The 15,080-nt window shown below is 33.4% G+C and overlaps 1 protein-coding gene across 5 annotated transcripts in view; it reads right to left on the reverse strand.

Moving 5' to 3' along the window:
• The window catches only part of LRP1B (LDL receptor related protein 1B), a 675,815-nt gene that overhangs the window by 145,413 nt on the left and 515,322 nt on the right, over positions 1 to 15,080 (reverse strand). For all 5 annotated transcript variants that reach the window (XM_017830208.1, XM_017830207.1, XM_017830205.1 and 2 more), the window contains exons 37-40: positions 12,984 to 13,110; positions 12,678 to 12,829; positions 12,261 to 12,385; positions 8,846 to 9,217 (exon numbers count right to left, since the gene is read on the reverse strand). In XM_017830208.1, coding sequence (XP_017685697.1) covers positions 8,846 to 9,217; positions 12,261 to 12,385; positions 12,678 to 12,829; positions 12,984 to 13,110 — 776 coding nt within the window. The remainder of the gene's footprint in view (positions 1 to 8,845; positions 9,218 to 12,260; positions 12,386 to 12,677; positions 12,830 to 12,983; positions 13,111 to 15,080) is intronic.

Consider the following 15,080-nt stretch of genomic DNA (forward strand, 5'->3'; position numbering starts at 1 on the left):
GGATCAGTCCCAGGGGCAGAGGTCTGTACCACCTAGATATGGGTTCTGATAAACGTCCTAGTCACTTCCTGCAAATCTTCCACTAGCTCTGAAATTAAAAGAAGCTTAGTAAGTCTGATAACTGCTAAAATAAAGGGTCAGGAATACAATTTTAACTTAATCTACTAATTTACATTAAAATTATATGCTGAACCCCAATTTGCAACTACATAAAATTCTCTAAACTAAACCCAATGCTCTTAGATATCAACTCACTATCTATTACGTTTCCCTGTGTGGAATCACAAGTTGGTTTCAGTGGTCCTTGTGGGTCCCTTCCAACTTGGATTTTCTGCAATTCTATTACAAAATGACAAAGGTATTGACATTTTCTGACCAGTTCTTTACTTTATTTGTAATGAACAAAACATGAGAGCATTTAATGTTCTTCATTTGTAAGATGTCTATCAGAAAAAAAAAAAAAAAAGAAAATTCCCTCATGTAACCTCTTGAATTTCTAACAACTTCAGCTTTGTTTCTTGTCTGAATCTGTCAAGAAATTTGAGAGCAAACTGGTTACATAACATTGCTTCAGTAGAGTTTTAGGCTGACAAAAGATAATGATGTTGTTCCTGCCACAGCTAGATGTGATGAATTAAAATACAACTAAAATGATGAAAGTGCTCTTCAATACCAGATGTGATGGTTTACTTTAATTTCTATACTAAAGAGAAGAACTCAATTTTTCCACAGGTACTAGAAAGTACAGCTTCACATTCTGACACATCATCCTGCAATTCCATGTTAAGGTCTGTAAATCGTGACAGAAGACTGTTTAATTCCATGTTACTATTTATAAAATGGTAATTAAATTTTTAGAAAACAGATACATGGAAAGTTATGGCATATTTAGAGACGAGCAAACATTTAGCATGCAGATGAAAAATGTTTTAGGAAAATAATTAAAGTACGCAGTTTTACAACAAAACTTTGCCATACATACGTATGTTCTCAGTGGAGTAGAACAAAAACAAAACAATCAATAAAACACTTTCTTTCAAAGAGTACAACTTTAAAAGAAAATAAAGAAGCTAATATTCAAAGACTCAAGAAATCTACATCTTTACAGGAATGCCAATGATTAATACTTTGACTGAAAAGAAAAAAAACAACTCAACACTTTAAAATAGCCTGACAACAGAATCAGGCTGTGAAAATTGTCTCTAATCAAATATCCAGTATCCAATTAAGGATTAAAAAAGCCTTTAAGCAGAGTGTGGTGAAGCACTGGCCCAGAGAAGCTGTGGCTGCCCCATCCCTGCAAGTGTTCAAGGCCAGATTGGACAGGGCTTGGAGCAACCTGGGATAGTGGAAGGTGTCCCTGCCCATGGCAGGGGTTGGAACTTGATGATCTTTGAAGTTCCCTTCCAACCCAAACCAGTCTGTGTTTCTATGTAATAAAAATTCAGAAACTTCTTGATGTATATATGCTTTTTAAAGAAGAGAGGGTGCTTTATTGGATGATCACATCTTCAAGCAAATTAAGTCTGAAACTACCAAAAGGTTCAGGAGACAAACCCGTGGATGATAATGGTTTCATAAATACCTCAAACAGAAAAATTCAGACTAAAAAAAAAAAGCTTTCCTCATAAAAAATAATCAGGGGAATTAAATTGCTTTGATGTAAGACAAGAAAAACATATTAAAATTAAATTGAAAACTGTGCTGCAAACACATACTAAGTGCATTTGCTTAGCTCCACCAAAAGATTAATTCTGAAGGATTTACACCAAGCACGCCTTTATTTGCCAGTAAACTTTTAGTATTATCATGTTCTGTGTACATATGGAAGTGAGAACTCCACCAGTACAGAAGAGACGCATTTAATACTTTTAGACATCTATAAATGTCTATAAGGTAGCTTTCAAGTCAATGACAGAAGACTTGGAAAGTAGGTGCTAAAACAAAACAAGATTTAAATAAATTCTTACAATGGATAATACAACTTTGTTCCTGTTAACATGTAACGTGAGCTGGATGAAGTGCCATCAGTACACTGGTCAGGCAAACCTTCAGTATAGTAAGTTATCATTGATAATACAATTTTTTTGTTAGTTTATATGTTTCTAGGTTAAAATAATTTTTTTTAGAGGTTATTGATGAATCTCCAAATTCCTGTAAATCTTTTTAATAATGATAAACTAAGGACCAACTGAGGACAGAAGGGATCCTACAAATGGTCCTCTAGACACTCGGACGTTGTTCCTCTAAAATTAAAACCTTTTAGCAACTTCATATTGTTAAAGACAGAACAGTAGAGAAGATGCCAAAGCACATGCATTTCAGTATTATATCTATGCAAACCAGCAACAATATTATTTTATATTTACTTATATAAGTACTTCCTTAAAGTATATTCTAGAGCACTTTTTAAAATATATTTTTATATAAATTCCATATATATATATATTAATATATTTATATTGGAAGTATGGCCTCATCCTCTCTGGTTCTACAATTGAAGGATTTAGTCCCAAAACCTATAAAAGGATGAAAATTAGCAATTTTTTTACTCTCAGCTTCATATTTTTGCAGCATCATATAATATTCTGAATTGGTAAAGCATAAAGGAACTGGAAATGAAAAGAAACACATTTGTTTTACTGACATATTGAATTAAAACACTGATGGCATTAGATGCCTACAGCACTGATTAGATTTATTCTAGCCATGAAGCAACAGTTTATGATTTTCACATGAATTGCATACTTAAATGAAAGGAACATTAATACAATATGATATTAATATACAAATACTCACATTATTCACCTGCCACTGACATTCTGAATTAAATCAGTAATGGGGTGTGTAACTGATTAAATATCTACACAAGAGAATGCAACAGCTTATGATTTACAAAGGCAATGGCAGAGTGATCACATCATTACGTTGCCAAACGCTATCTATCACTTTTACTGAACTTAACGAAGATAGATTGCATCCCACAGATGAGATGCAGCCTATAAATATTGTCATGCTGATCTTCATCTGACTTTCTCAGGGAACAGACAAGCAACAAATCAATAACTGAAGAACTCAGAATAAGCTCCCTTATTATTGCAACCAGGAAATAAAAATACTAAAGGACATGAAGTTTAAATTATCCAATAGTTGTTGCCACTGGCTTTTGGTAATATATATATATTAGTTGTCAATTTCCTAGATTTTTATCCCTTATCTTATACTTCTAAAATTATCTAGGAAGTTTACAGTAAAAAGTTTTCCAGTTGTACCACTTCAATTACCTTTTCCTTTTAATTTCATATTTTTACCAACTCCTTCTCTTTAGCAGTGCTCTAAAGCAGTGAACAACTCTCAACATCATATTTTTTTTTAATACTCAAAAGCCATCAAAGTAATGAAATTGATCATGAACAGCACTTTGATATCAGAACTTTGGAGAAGGCTTTCATGTTCAGTACTGAAACACCTGCTTGATCTTTATTCATTCTGTGACTTGGCTTTGGCAATTTACCTTTCAGGATTCAGCCTGGCGATTGTTACACCAGACTGGTCACAGGAGGGGACCCTGCTTTCTGTCACTCTGTTTGTGTAAGATTGTGGGGATGGGTTACAGGTGGTCACCGTTTGATCTGGGGTGAAAGAAATGTCTCACGAGCACTAAAGCACCTGAAGAGAAGGGTTTAGATTCACGTTCCTCACTGACTGCACAATTAGAACGTTAAATAATTCTTTACCTCTATCATTTTTCTGCATCTTCAAACCCATGCTATAATCCATTCCACATTAAAGATTATTAAATGTAATAGGACAGTATAAACGAAGGCTTTGGGTTCTTCAAAGCAACAACTACCCTGAGTTCAAGGCACTACAAACATCTCCATGGATGTAATCTTATTCCTTCAAACTTACTGAGGCAATACAAGTTAACAAGTGTTATAATATCATAACATCAATATAATTAAAGTATCCATGTAAAAGAGTCTTTAAAAGCAGAAGGAATTCCAGAATGGAAACCTAACTTATGGAGATGGAAGTGTTTTATTAGATTATTTAAAATCTCAACCATTGTCATGGAAGAAATGTTTTGCTAATTACAAGAGCCCATATTATCTTTTCGTGCATTACATGTGGACTCTAAAAAGAACCAACCTACTATTCACCCTTAGCACCTTTAAATCAATACTATTAGACTAACAAGCCTTCTAATAAATATATATAAACACACATTTTTATTCTTAATGTTGAAGGAAACCAAACATTAGAGAGATATTTGAGGTGTTAATAGCAGAATAGCCTAATAACCTAATAATATTTGCTGGATCACATTACTCTTTAGAATAAAACAATGAAATTCAGGAAATGTTCCTTCTGTGTAGCTTTTTCCTGAAAATTCACCAAACAGTTTTACATTTAAGGCAACTAAATCAGAGTTGATAAGGTAAAAATTTAGTAAATATTTGCATCAGTAAAAAATCTAAGGGTAATTTTTTACAGTTGAATCAGCCACAAATAGTATTAATTCCTCATGAATAATCTCAAGTTCAATAGGCAAAACCACCTTTCCTCAATACTGAGGTTGGGAACGCTCACGACATACCATACTAAAAGATCAGTGTAAGTCAGCTCCTGTCATAAATACATTTAGAGTTTCACACCAGGGACACCTAAACAACACATGAAATGTGCAGGACTACATCAATCTAGAATAATAAATGCTTAATATAAAATTAGATTACTTTATTCACCTATAGCAACAACTCATAGATTTTACCCACTAATCATTGTCTAGTGGAAGGTGTCCCTGCCCATGGCAGGGGCTTAGAATGAGGTGATTTTTAAGGTCCCTTCTAACCCAAAATATTCTGTGATTCTCTAATATGCAGCCACATACAGAAACAAAAGGTAGTGTTAAACTAGACAACTTGTTTTTCAAGTTGGAATAATAAATATTATGTTTTACTATTTAAATATCCTAGACTTAACAACAGCCTCTCAGTTTCCCTCCTTTAAAAAGTGAAAATCACTGGACCTATATGCAGTTATAATGAATACACAAATACATATAACATATACATATATCATATACAGCTATAATGACTCCATTTATGAAATAAAAAGCAACAATATTCAATATTTATTTTTAACAGATTAAAAATTCCTTTCCTGGAGAAGAAAGCTCCAAAACTAAAGGGATCTCACAATGTACCAAAAGTAATGCTCTGTAAGAGAAATGGGAACATAAATGCCTTTTTGACAGTTAAATTGGACCCATTTAGTTAGGAAGAATAGTAGCACACATTGGAACACCTTTAAAAGATTCAGACTGTAAAAAGCCTTACAATACATCACAGGATCTGACACTTTATGTTAGCAGTGAAAAGATTTTTGTGCTCTACAGACACGAGTGCCTCAGGTTCAAAACAGGAGCATTTTCTCACATAACACTTCCTTTTGTGCTGTGAGAGACATTTCACTGGCAAAGTATCTCAGTGCCTTTGTTTACACAGTTAGGAGAAAAACCATTGAGTGTATCTCATTACTTTTTCCTGTTTCTCATTTGCCTTTTTTTTTTGCCTTGCTTCCACCTTTTTTCTTTAGTTTTAACTTCATTTGTCTTCTGTCTACTGTTGCACCGCTGTATTAAAGCTATTTGAATATTGCAGTGTTTTTCTACAGATAAACTGAAGCAGGCTTTGGTTAATTCATGTATTGCTTCAAGCTTCTACCTATGATAAATAATAATTAAAAAAAAAAGAATTATTAGCTTAGAAACTGAAACTTAGCTTTTTAAAAAAAAGGCTTCTTTGTATAAACATACGCTCTGAAACAACTTAGGTCAGCCAAAAGAATATTTGTGCGAAATCACAGGCAAGAACAAGGTAAAATTTTAAAAACTGGCAATAAGAAAGATTAACCTGATAAAGTTGCTTAAGAAAACAAGAAAGAACAAATCCCTGCTGAGTGACCAAACGAAATATTGCTCCTTTCATCAGCAGAGTTCAGAGCTAAGAAAAAAATCCCCTCCAAAAACCTCATGCTGTACAAAACCCAAAGGTGTCATGGCGTGGCATACTATGCACATGCTGGGCTGGTTTTTTGTTGTTGTTATTGTTTCTTGTTGCTGAAGACAGAACCCTATCAGGTACAGGGTTCTTGGTGAGTTTTGAATCTATTTCTAGTGAACTGGAACAAGTTAGATAAAGTTGTTTATACGCCGTAAATCTACTTTCCATGAGCCGAAAATGTGTTAGCTAATGGTTGTTTATGAGTTGCAAATCTGTTCAGTGAGGTGAAAATTTGTCAGATAATGGGTTGTTTATGAATTCTAAATCAATATTCAGTGAGTCGGAACTATGTTAGATAATGGCTCGCGTATGGGTTGTAAATCTGTTTTCAGTGAACTGGAAACATGTTAGATAATGGGTTGTTTCTGGGTAGTAAATCTGTTCTCAGTGAGCTAAAAACATGTTAGATAATGGGTTGCTCGTGAGTTGTAAATCTGTTTTTAGTGAACTGGAAACCTGTTTAACAAAGAGCTCTATATGTCTTAAGTGTTTTTAGCGTGCTGGAAAGTTCACTAATCTATTAGATTTGAGCAGCATGTCTGATTTCAGGGAGGTAGAAATCCATCAGGTGAGAGATTCCTTACGAGCAGATTTACATTCAGTGAACTAAAAATCTGGGACAACAGTATGTCGTATGTAACATATCCTAATTTCTCTACTGAAGTCAAATACTGAATAAAGATTTGTGTGATTTTTAGACTTCAACTTAATGAGGTAGAACAATGTTGTAGAACTGATAGAACCACACTAGATATTTCCATTGTGGTTTTATATCTCTCCCTAATAAAGTAAAACTTGCTACAGATAGGTATTAATAATTCTGGATGAAAAAGACAGCAAAATTAATATAACAGGTGTTATTTTTTCAATCCTGAAATGAAACATTATTACTAACATCTCGCAGCTGGATTCCATCTAATAAATTCTACATGATCACAGATTCTTAATGTAGAAATCAGAAAAAATTTAGAATTTTCTGTCTTCCGGTGAAGACTGGTGTCTTACTAGTGTCAACCAATCCTACCCCTGTTTTTTCCTTTATAGGTGTGGTTGGTTAAATACTTCCACTACATCAAGCAGCCCCATGAACTGTCTCCTGTTTACAGCGAGAGAAAAACCACATGCAGACTGTGGAATGGAGAGCCATACAATACAAAAATACCAGCTGAAAATGAATGACTCAACATAAACTAAAGGGCTCTTGAAGAAGAGCAATAAACTGACATATACTGGGATGTTATAACCCTTCTCATTTACAAAGTATTTCTACAGAGTAATACAGAAGCCTTTCTACAAAATGCCATAGTTTACATATACATCCCAAGCATGTACAGTAAATTTCTTTGCAAGGATACAAAATTTCATCTGACATTCAATTATTCAGAGTGCTGACTCTGCTAATGAAAAATGAAATCGGGCATATTAAGTTACAAGTAGAAACACTTCCTAACAATTTCTTAAAACTATAATTCTCAACTATGCTTTACGGAATGTCTTTTGCTCTTGTAGAACAGCCTATTATAAAGTAATGAGGAACACTTTATTGTTCTTTTAAAACCCAATTTCTATCTGCATTGGTGCTTCACAAGTATTTATTTTTCCTCTTTGTTTTAAATGCTGAAAATTCCAGTGACTTTTCATGCAATACTTTTAATGTCTTCCTATAACATCAGAGTTAAAACAGTGCTTGTGTGTCACCACTGCACATTTCTGTGAGCTGTCTGTGTCTCTCATACAGCTAACGTCAACTCCAAATGCCAAGGTTTAATGCTTTCCTGGGAGTAATGAGAACATCCTGACAATATTGCTCAGTTTATCTTTACCATATTTTAATACAGATGCCACTGATTGCTCTAAAATATGCACACATAAAAATTCAAAGGAAAAAAAAAAAGAAAGGCCTTGTATCACACAGAATCACAGAATGATTTGGGTCGGAAGAAACCTTAAAGATCATCTCATTCCACCCCCTGCCACAGGCAGGGACACCTTCCATTAGACCAGGTTTCTCCAAGCCCCGTCCAGTTTGACCTTGAACACTTCCAGCGATGGGGCAGCCACAGCTTCTCTGGGCAATCTGTGCCAGGGCCTCACCAGCCTCATAGGGAAGAACTTCTTCCTTAGATCTCATCTAAACCTACACTCTTTCAGTTTAAAAATATTTTAAAAATGCTTTTCCATTCACTAGTGCCAACAGTTTTCATAAGCACAAATGGCTTCCCAGAACCACTGTGCAGAGGTAATAATGCAACAATTATCCAATATAAGTTGTAAAATAATACTTATGTCAGTTTGCAGCTGTTTAAGTTTTTTTTCTTTACTGGAAGTATCCCCATTACCATGCAACAGCAAAAGATGATATACCAAACGTACTTTCATTTTTCCTCACGCTTTCTTTGGTCTTGTTATTAAACCCACCCAAACAAATAGATAAACGTAGAAATGCCATAGGCAACATAAAATAAAACAGTAGAAATTCATATGAGGTTTTGTTTCAACAGTGAAGCCCCTTAAAATCAAGCATATAAATTAAGAATTGCCGTTATCACTTCTGTTTTCAAGTAATATGCTTCACACATCGTAAACCTGTTATAAAATAAATTATTTTGAAGTTATTCATGTTTAAATGCATCTTATAGGGATAAAATACAATAATAAAATGTGATAAAACTTCATTGATATTTTTTACTCTGTAAAGCCAAGTGTTTCACTTAATAAAGTTTATTGAAATAAAATACACATTTTGGGAAATTTTTTTTTTTTTTTTTTTTACTTACTTTCAATTAGCACTTTTCTGCCAGCCCAGTTGTCTTTAATCACTTGAATATTTCCATAGTGTGCATCACTGAAGAATATGCGGTTTGTGCCCCTTCCCTTCAGGCTGTAGTCGAAAGCCAGAGCTATGACGTTTTTGAAGTACTCTGGATTTTCATATGGCCTTATTGGTGAATTCAAGTTGGTTTCATCAGAAAGGTGAATGCTTTTTAATATGGTCCTTCCTGAGTACAACAGGTAGCCTTCATGTCTCAGGCAACTAATTCCATCTTCTGCAAGATATCCGTGTGCACAAGCACACGTTCTCCGTGCGTTTCCACGATAAAGGCAAAGCTGATGACACCCACCGTTATTCTTGGCACACACATTGGTGCCTGTAAAAGAAAAAAAAATAAAATCTACCTTTTATAAATATAAATATAATTAGCTAACTTAAATAAAAATGAGATCTTATGCACTCTTAAGAATTCCTCTCTTACAAATCGTTTGTGCAATATTCACAAGTAAACCAAAGCCTAACACAGTAAAGAATGTGACTTTAACCACAACCTGAAAATAATTTTAGAGAATACAATTAATGAGCAAATATAATTAATGTCTTTTTCAAATCACAACAGTATATATTTAATTAAGAGAAAAAAGATAAAATGGGTTATTCCTCCATAATAATCCTAAGTCTTCTTCCAGTTGAAGACTTAGAAACTGTTTCAAGTGCTTTGAAAGATTTTCAAAATTTTTTTTAAAACACCTGTTACTGATAAAAAGTCAAATTTAGGTACCATCAGAATACAGTACTGCTTTTAGACAATTTCTATCAAAATGAATAATATGTATTGACAGGTACAAAACTGTGTCAATCCAGTTCTCTGTTTCTGATGAAGAAATTTCCTAACATTTTGTTCTAATTTCCTTTAAAACCTGACTTTAAAAACTTACTCCCTGACAATTGCACACCATTAAGAAATCATTGTCAAATTAGTAACTACACTTGTTGCAAGCAATATTTAAAATTACAGTAATAGTCAATAATTAGGAGCTATTTTTCTTTGTCTTTTCCTTTCTGTTTTTTTTCTTTACTAGATATGAATTACTCTTATAGTTTGTTCAGATAATTTAGTTTCTGTTTCCGACAGCACTTTCCATGTAACAACTCAGCTTTTTCAGTAGAGTCATTTTCCCATTTCTGAAAGTTTTCCACATAATGAAGGAGAATAAAACATTTTAAATAGACTCTTTTCAGGTACAAAACCATAATAATTGTTGGGGAATACGTAGCGTCTGAAAGTACTGTTGACTGTATTTTTTAACTGCTACATTTCAACCTGAAAATACTTTTAAGAAAGAATAATGGGGAATGAGAGCTAGTTTGCTCTTAAAACTACAAAGATTGAATTTTGTGTTCCTATGAAAAATTCCATGAGACATAGTCCTCTGGAGTCACGTAAAAATATATGGAGATTTAGCTGTATACATTTTCTCATTCAGTTTGCTTTAAAGATTCTTTAAAAGTTTTATTAGGCTAGAAAGGTTAATATCTGTTTGGAAGGATGAAAGGTTGAGAAGAGAAAGGAAAATATATCGACAAGATCCTCAAGCATCTGAAGTCTCTTTGAAAACATCAATGCTTCACTGTTCACCAGCTGTGAATATCTTTAAAAATGGCCAGTTCTGGAACCAGTGTAATTAAGGCATGTCCTTGCACACATGCCAAATAGCACTGAGGGGTAGGAATCACTTTTCAAGTAGCACTTCAGGACTGGCTCATCAGAAAGGGTAAAACAGGTGTTTGAAAAAAAAAGCATTAATCACAATCAGCACAGGTGGTTGGGTTTTTGTTTGGGCTCCTTTTCTGTTTGTTTGTGCCTTTGTTTTAATAACAGAAGGTCAGGAAGCTTGCTTATCCCATTTTTTTTAAACAGTCTTAACTACTAGTTCAATAAACTTAAAAACTATATGTAATAGTGTGATACAGAGAAACATTCCAAAAATATTTTTCACCTGTTTTTTTCCCTTTTGTCCTTCTGGCTCACTGACATTCCCTCCCAATGACATTAACCATTTGTACCCTAGTAAAATTTGAAAAATGTATTAAAAATCATTCAGTTATGTTTTTCAAACTAACAGCAGTAGTTTTTTAGCCTCAATAACTGTTTTTCCCATTCAAGTGATCATGTCTATAAAGCTATCAATAAAAATCATTCAACATTATCCCACTGTTCTATTTTCCTAATTCTATATATAGAATATATAGAGAATATATTCTATAATATAAAGCCCTTCCAAGCAAGCAGACATTAACTATTTCTAGCCTAGTTAAAATAAATGGGGACTTTTTGTGTGTATTTTATTTTTATCCATAAAATATAATGCCCAGTACATACAGAAATTTTTAATAAAATTAATATGCATATGTTTGCAAATTAATTTTTCTCAAAAAAAATAAAAAAATTAAAGTATTTCTTACTGTTTAATCTGTTTTCTTTCAAAACGTACATTTATTTTACATGTCATATTTGATGCCATTATTTAGGAAAGACTTACGTAAAAGAAACAGAATCTTTGAGTATATAATGCTGTGATTAAAGCAAATTTTGAACACTACTAACACCAGAGATATATTTGTATTTAAAAAATTATTTTGTATTGCAGTAATCCTTTTTCTCTCTCTTTTTAAATATATTTATAGAAAACTTTGTCTGGATGGCCTGGTAGCAGTTTGTTCTGAGTAAATAATCATCAAACCACCTTTTCTCAATGAGACAAGTTTTTCAAGGTCTCATCAAAACCAGAATTTTAGAAGTAAAAAGACATTTAAAGCAAGATGATTCTTAGTGAGGTAGTGGAAAATAAAATTTAACCATAGGTATCATAAATCATAGAAAATATATAATAACTTTTGTCACTTGAGTTCGCTAAACTAATTGAATATAAAGGGAATCTGATTATTTACAAGGTCTCTTCCTACAGAAACAAAAAAAAACCCAAAGACTTAAGCCCAAGAAATTTTAGCAAATAAACACTGGAGACAGAGAGGCTGGGAATTTCTAGTAAGAAAAAATTTTGGTTTCAGAAATCTGAAACTGCCTGAGATTACTGCTCTGTAAAGTACAGTTCAAGGTCCCTCATTTCTAAGACTGTCTTTTGCTATTTAAAAAAAAACAAAATAAAAATCATCAAACCTGGAATGGTAGGAAGTGTTTTGGTTTTAGACTTTCTCTTTAAAACACTCGGAAGAATTTTAGCAGAATTTGTACTCTATGTTTTCTTTAGTACAATAATTTTAGTTAAAAAAACACTTCAAGGGGAAAAAGTGGAGATAGAATCATTGATTACTTCTTTTTTTTTGTATGCTTCAATATACACAAAAAGTAGCAGGTGATATTAAAACAATTAATAGCATCCTTAAGAACAGCCAACCTTTCTCTCGTGCTCTATTAAAGACTTTCACTTCCTTCAGGTTTATTCCAAGGCCAGTCCTCATGGTCACAGCATCCGTGGCCTCATTCTTGTGGCCTCTTCTAATAGAGCCATTTGCATGTGCTCTGCCAAAAAAGTTGAAGATGTCTCATCAACAATCCTCAACTAATTCACACCGAACAAATGACTGAAGAGCAGTGGAGAGTTCACCTAACAGGAGGTGTAGAAACCTGTTTTCATCTCTGATGCTCAAGAGCTTGAGCTTTCAGCATCACAACAGCCCCTTCTTTGGAAATTTCACAGGTTTCTGGGATCTGTTCTGTGACCTTGCTAAGGAATGGCTAATCCTACAAAGGTGAAGCACCTGGCACCAAAATAACATTTTGAGACTTAAAATACTTATGAAAAATAAATTACCTGTCAGACCAGTAGATGTAAGCTCCAAACACCGCAACTGAAAACATATCCACATTGCTCCCTGACAGCACAATCTCCCGATTCCCTCCACTCTCAAGGTCAATTCTTTCTATCTTGTCGGTACGAGCATCACACCAATATAATTTATTTTCCTGAAGATTAATTTTAAAGGAAACATCAACAGTCTTGTCCAAGTACTTAATTAAGAGTTATTTAGATTACATCAAAGTGGAACACCAGCTGGCTTTAATGAAATGTAACAAATACTGTACATTTTAACACGCGCTGGAAGAGAGAGGAACTGACCTCGTAATCGATGGAAATCCCGTTAGGCCACGCAATCCCCAGGCTCACAAGGACAACCTTCTCAGACCCATCTAAGCGTGCCCTGCCTATGCAAGGAGTCTGTCCCCACTCTGTCCAAAATAAATACCTAAAACGTTGCAGAAATCACCAGTTAAAATTTAGCATCAAAACAGGAACTGCAAATATGTAATACCGTACTTCAGTTGCAAGCTAAATACACTATTACCATTAAATGGGTACTTACAAACATGGTAAGTACTTAAAAAACATGATAAGGCTCATGTCTCTAAATAATATTAAGAAATTAAATGCATCATAATACTTGTTTAATAGAACACTTGAGGGTTTTTTGCAAATGATGTATATGAAGAAATTCTTAAAACTACTCGATCAATCGATATGAAATTCTATTCCTTAAAGAATTTAGCCGTGTGCTTGGAAAAATAAAGGCAAATTAAAAAAAAAATAAAATACTGGAACAGAAGCTCTTGCATTTAATTATCACTAACAAATGTGATAATACAAGAGATGTATGTTTAACTTTAAAATGTTTTAAATATGAAGCAGTGAGCAGCACTGTGGGAAATGGTAGAGCAAAGGGACTTTATTTGAGAAGAAAACATTTTTCAAATTCTGTCAAATGCTCATGGGAAGAATTTTCATTTTGCTTACCTAATTTTGTGTTTCCATACACTTACTGGCACACTAACATCACTAATTTGGGATAGGGTGCTGGCTCAAACTTCTGCTTTAACCCCCTACTTCTCATTCAGGTATAACGAAATGAGGCCAGTTAATCTACACAGAACACTTTCTTTACTGAACAGTAACTTATAGAATAGCTTTATTGGAATATCTATGTGTCTACAAATACACATGTATGTATATCTGTGTTAAAATACACTACAAACATAAAAATAACATTTTTCTGAGGAAGAAATCTCTAAGATAATATAATTGAGGCCTTGCATAATATTAATTGCATAAAGAGAAGGATTTTGATAGCAGATATTCACAGAACCCACTAAAACTTTGTTTAGTAATATGCTGTAAACAAAGTGAACAGAACATACAAAACCATTCTCCATTGCTTTCCTCTGTGTATGCATTACTTGGTTTTTAAAGATTATAAAAATCTTCTGGACACTACTAAACAGTTCTCTCCCTGTGTCTGGTGTCATCATTATGCCAATCTCTTGTTAAGTAGCTGTATTTGATTGGATGACTGCAGATATGTGAAATAATGAGGAACAAAATGTGATAAGGGAGAAAAAATATGGATCCTGTCATTTTCTTATCAAATTTAGATTCTGAAACACTGTTCACCCTACTTTACCTCTCACTGTAGGGTTTTCTGGCTTTAAAAAAATGAATCTGTTCTCATACTTCTTGACAGAACAAACAATAATATTTATACTAACTACAAAACTTATACTACCTTAGGAAATTGAACTGCAACTTTAGCTAAATTAAAAATATGTTTGAGAAATGGCAAAATAGACAGTACTAACCAGCTAGATATCAACAATCACTGCTTAAGTTTAATACAACTTTAACTAGATTAGTAACAGGACCTCTAAATAGAACTGAACTTGATTTCAGGCATCTAATTAGAGGTACTTTCTAAACACATGGACATAAAATAAATTTCAAATACAGAAAGGCAGACATTCAACATACTTGAATGAAACTTTCCATACTCTTTCCTTAAACTAGTTACTCTAAGGAGTAAAAAAAAAAAATGATACCCCATAATTAGTGGGATAAATCTAAAATCCTCCGAAGAAAATCCTGAATAGCTGCCAAAAATATTAATTACTCCCTTAGAGCATTAATGATTATAAATATATTAATACATCAATTTACACAAACCGTCAACTAGTATTGAAAAATTTCCCATGTGTTCTCAAAAGTTCTGGGAAGTACCAACTAAAATACTTGTTTCATAGATCTCTGTAGGCAGCAATATGCTGTGGATATAACTGATGTATATACTGTGATTATAGAATAACTATGACTCAATTTATTTCAGAACTGTCCCTCATATAAATTACACAGCTGACATGGAGATGCAAGGGGTGGAAATTTGATGCTGGA

The sequence above is a fragment of the Lepidothrix coronata genome, unplaced genomic scaffold, assembly GCF_001604755.1.
Source record: "Lepidothrix coronata isolate B3197 unplaced genomic scaffold, Lepidothrix_coronata-1.0 Scaffold175, whole genome shotgun sequence".
Classification (NCBI taxonomy): Eukaryota; Metazoa; Chordata; class Aves; order Passeriformes; family Pipridae; genus Lepidothrix; species Lepidothrix coronata.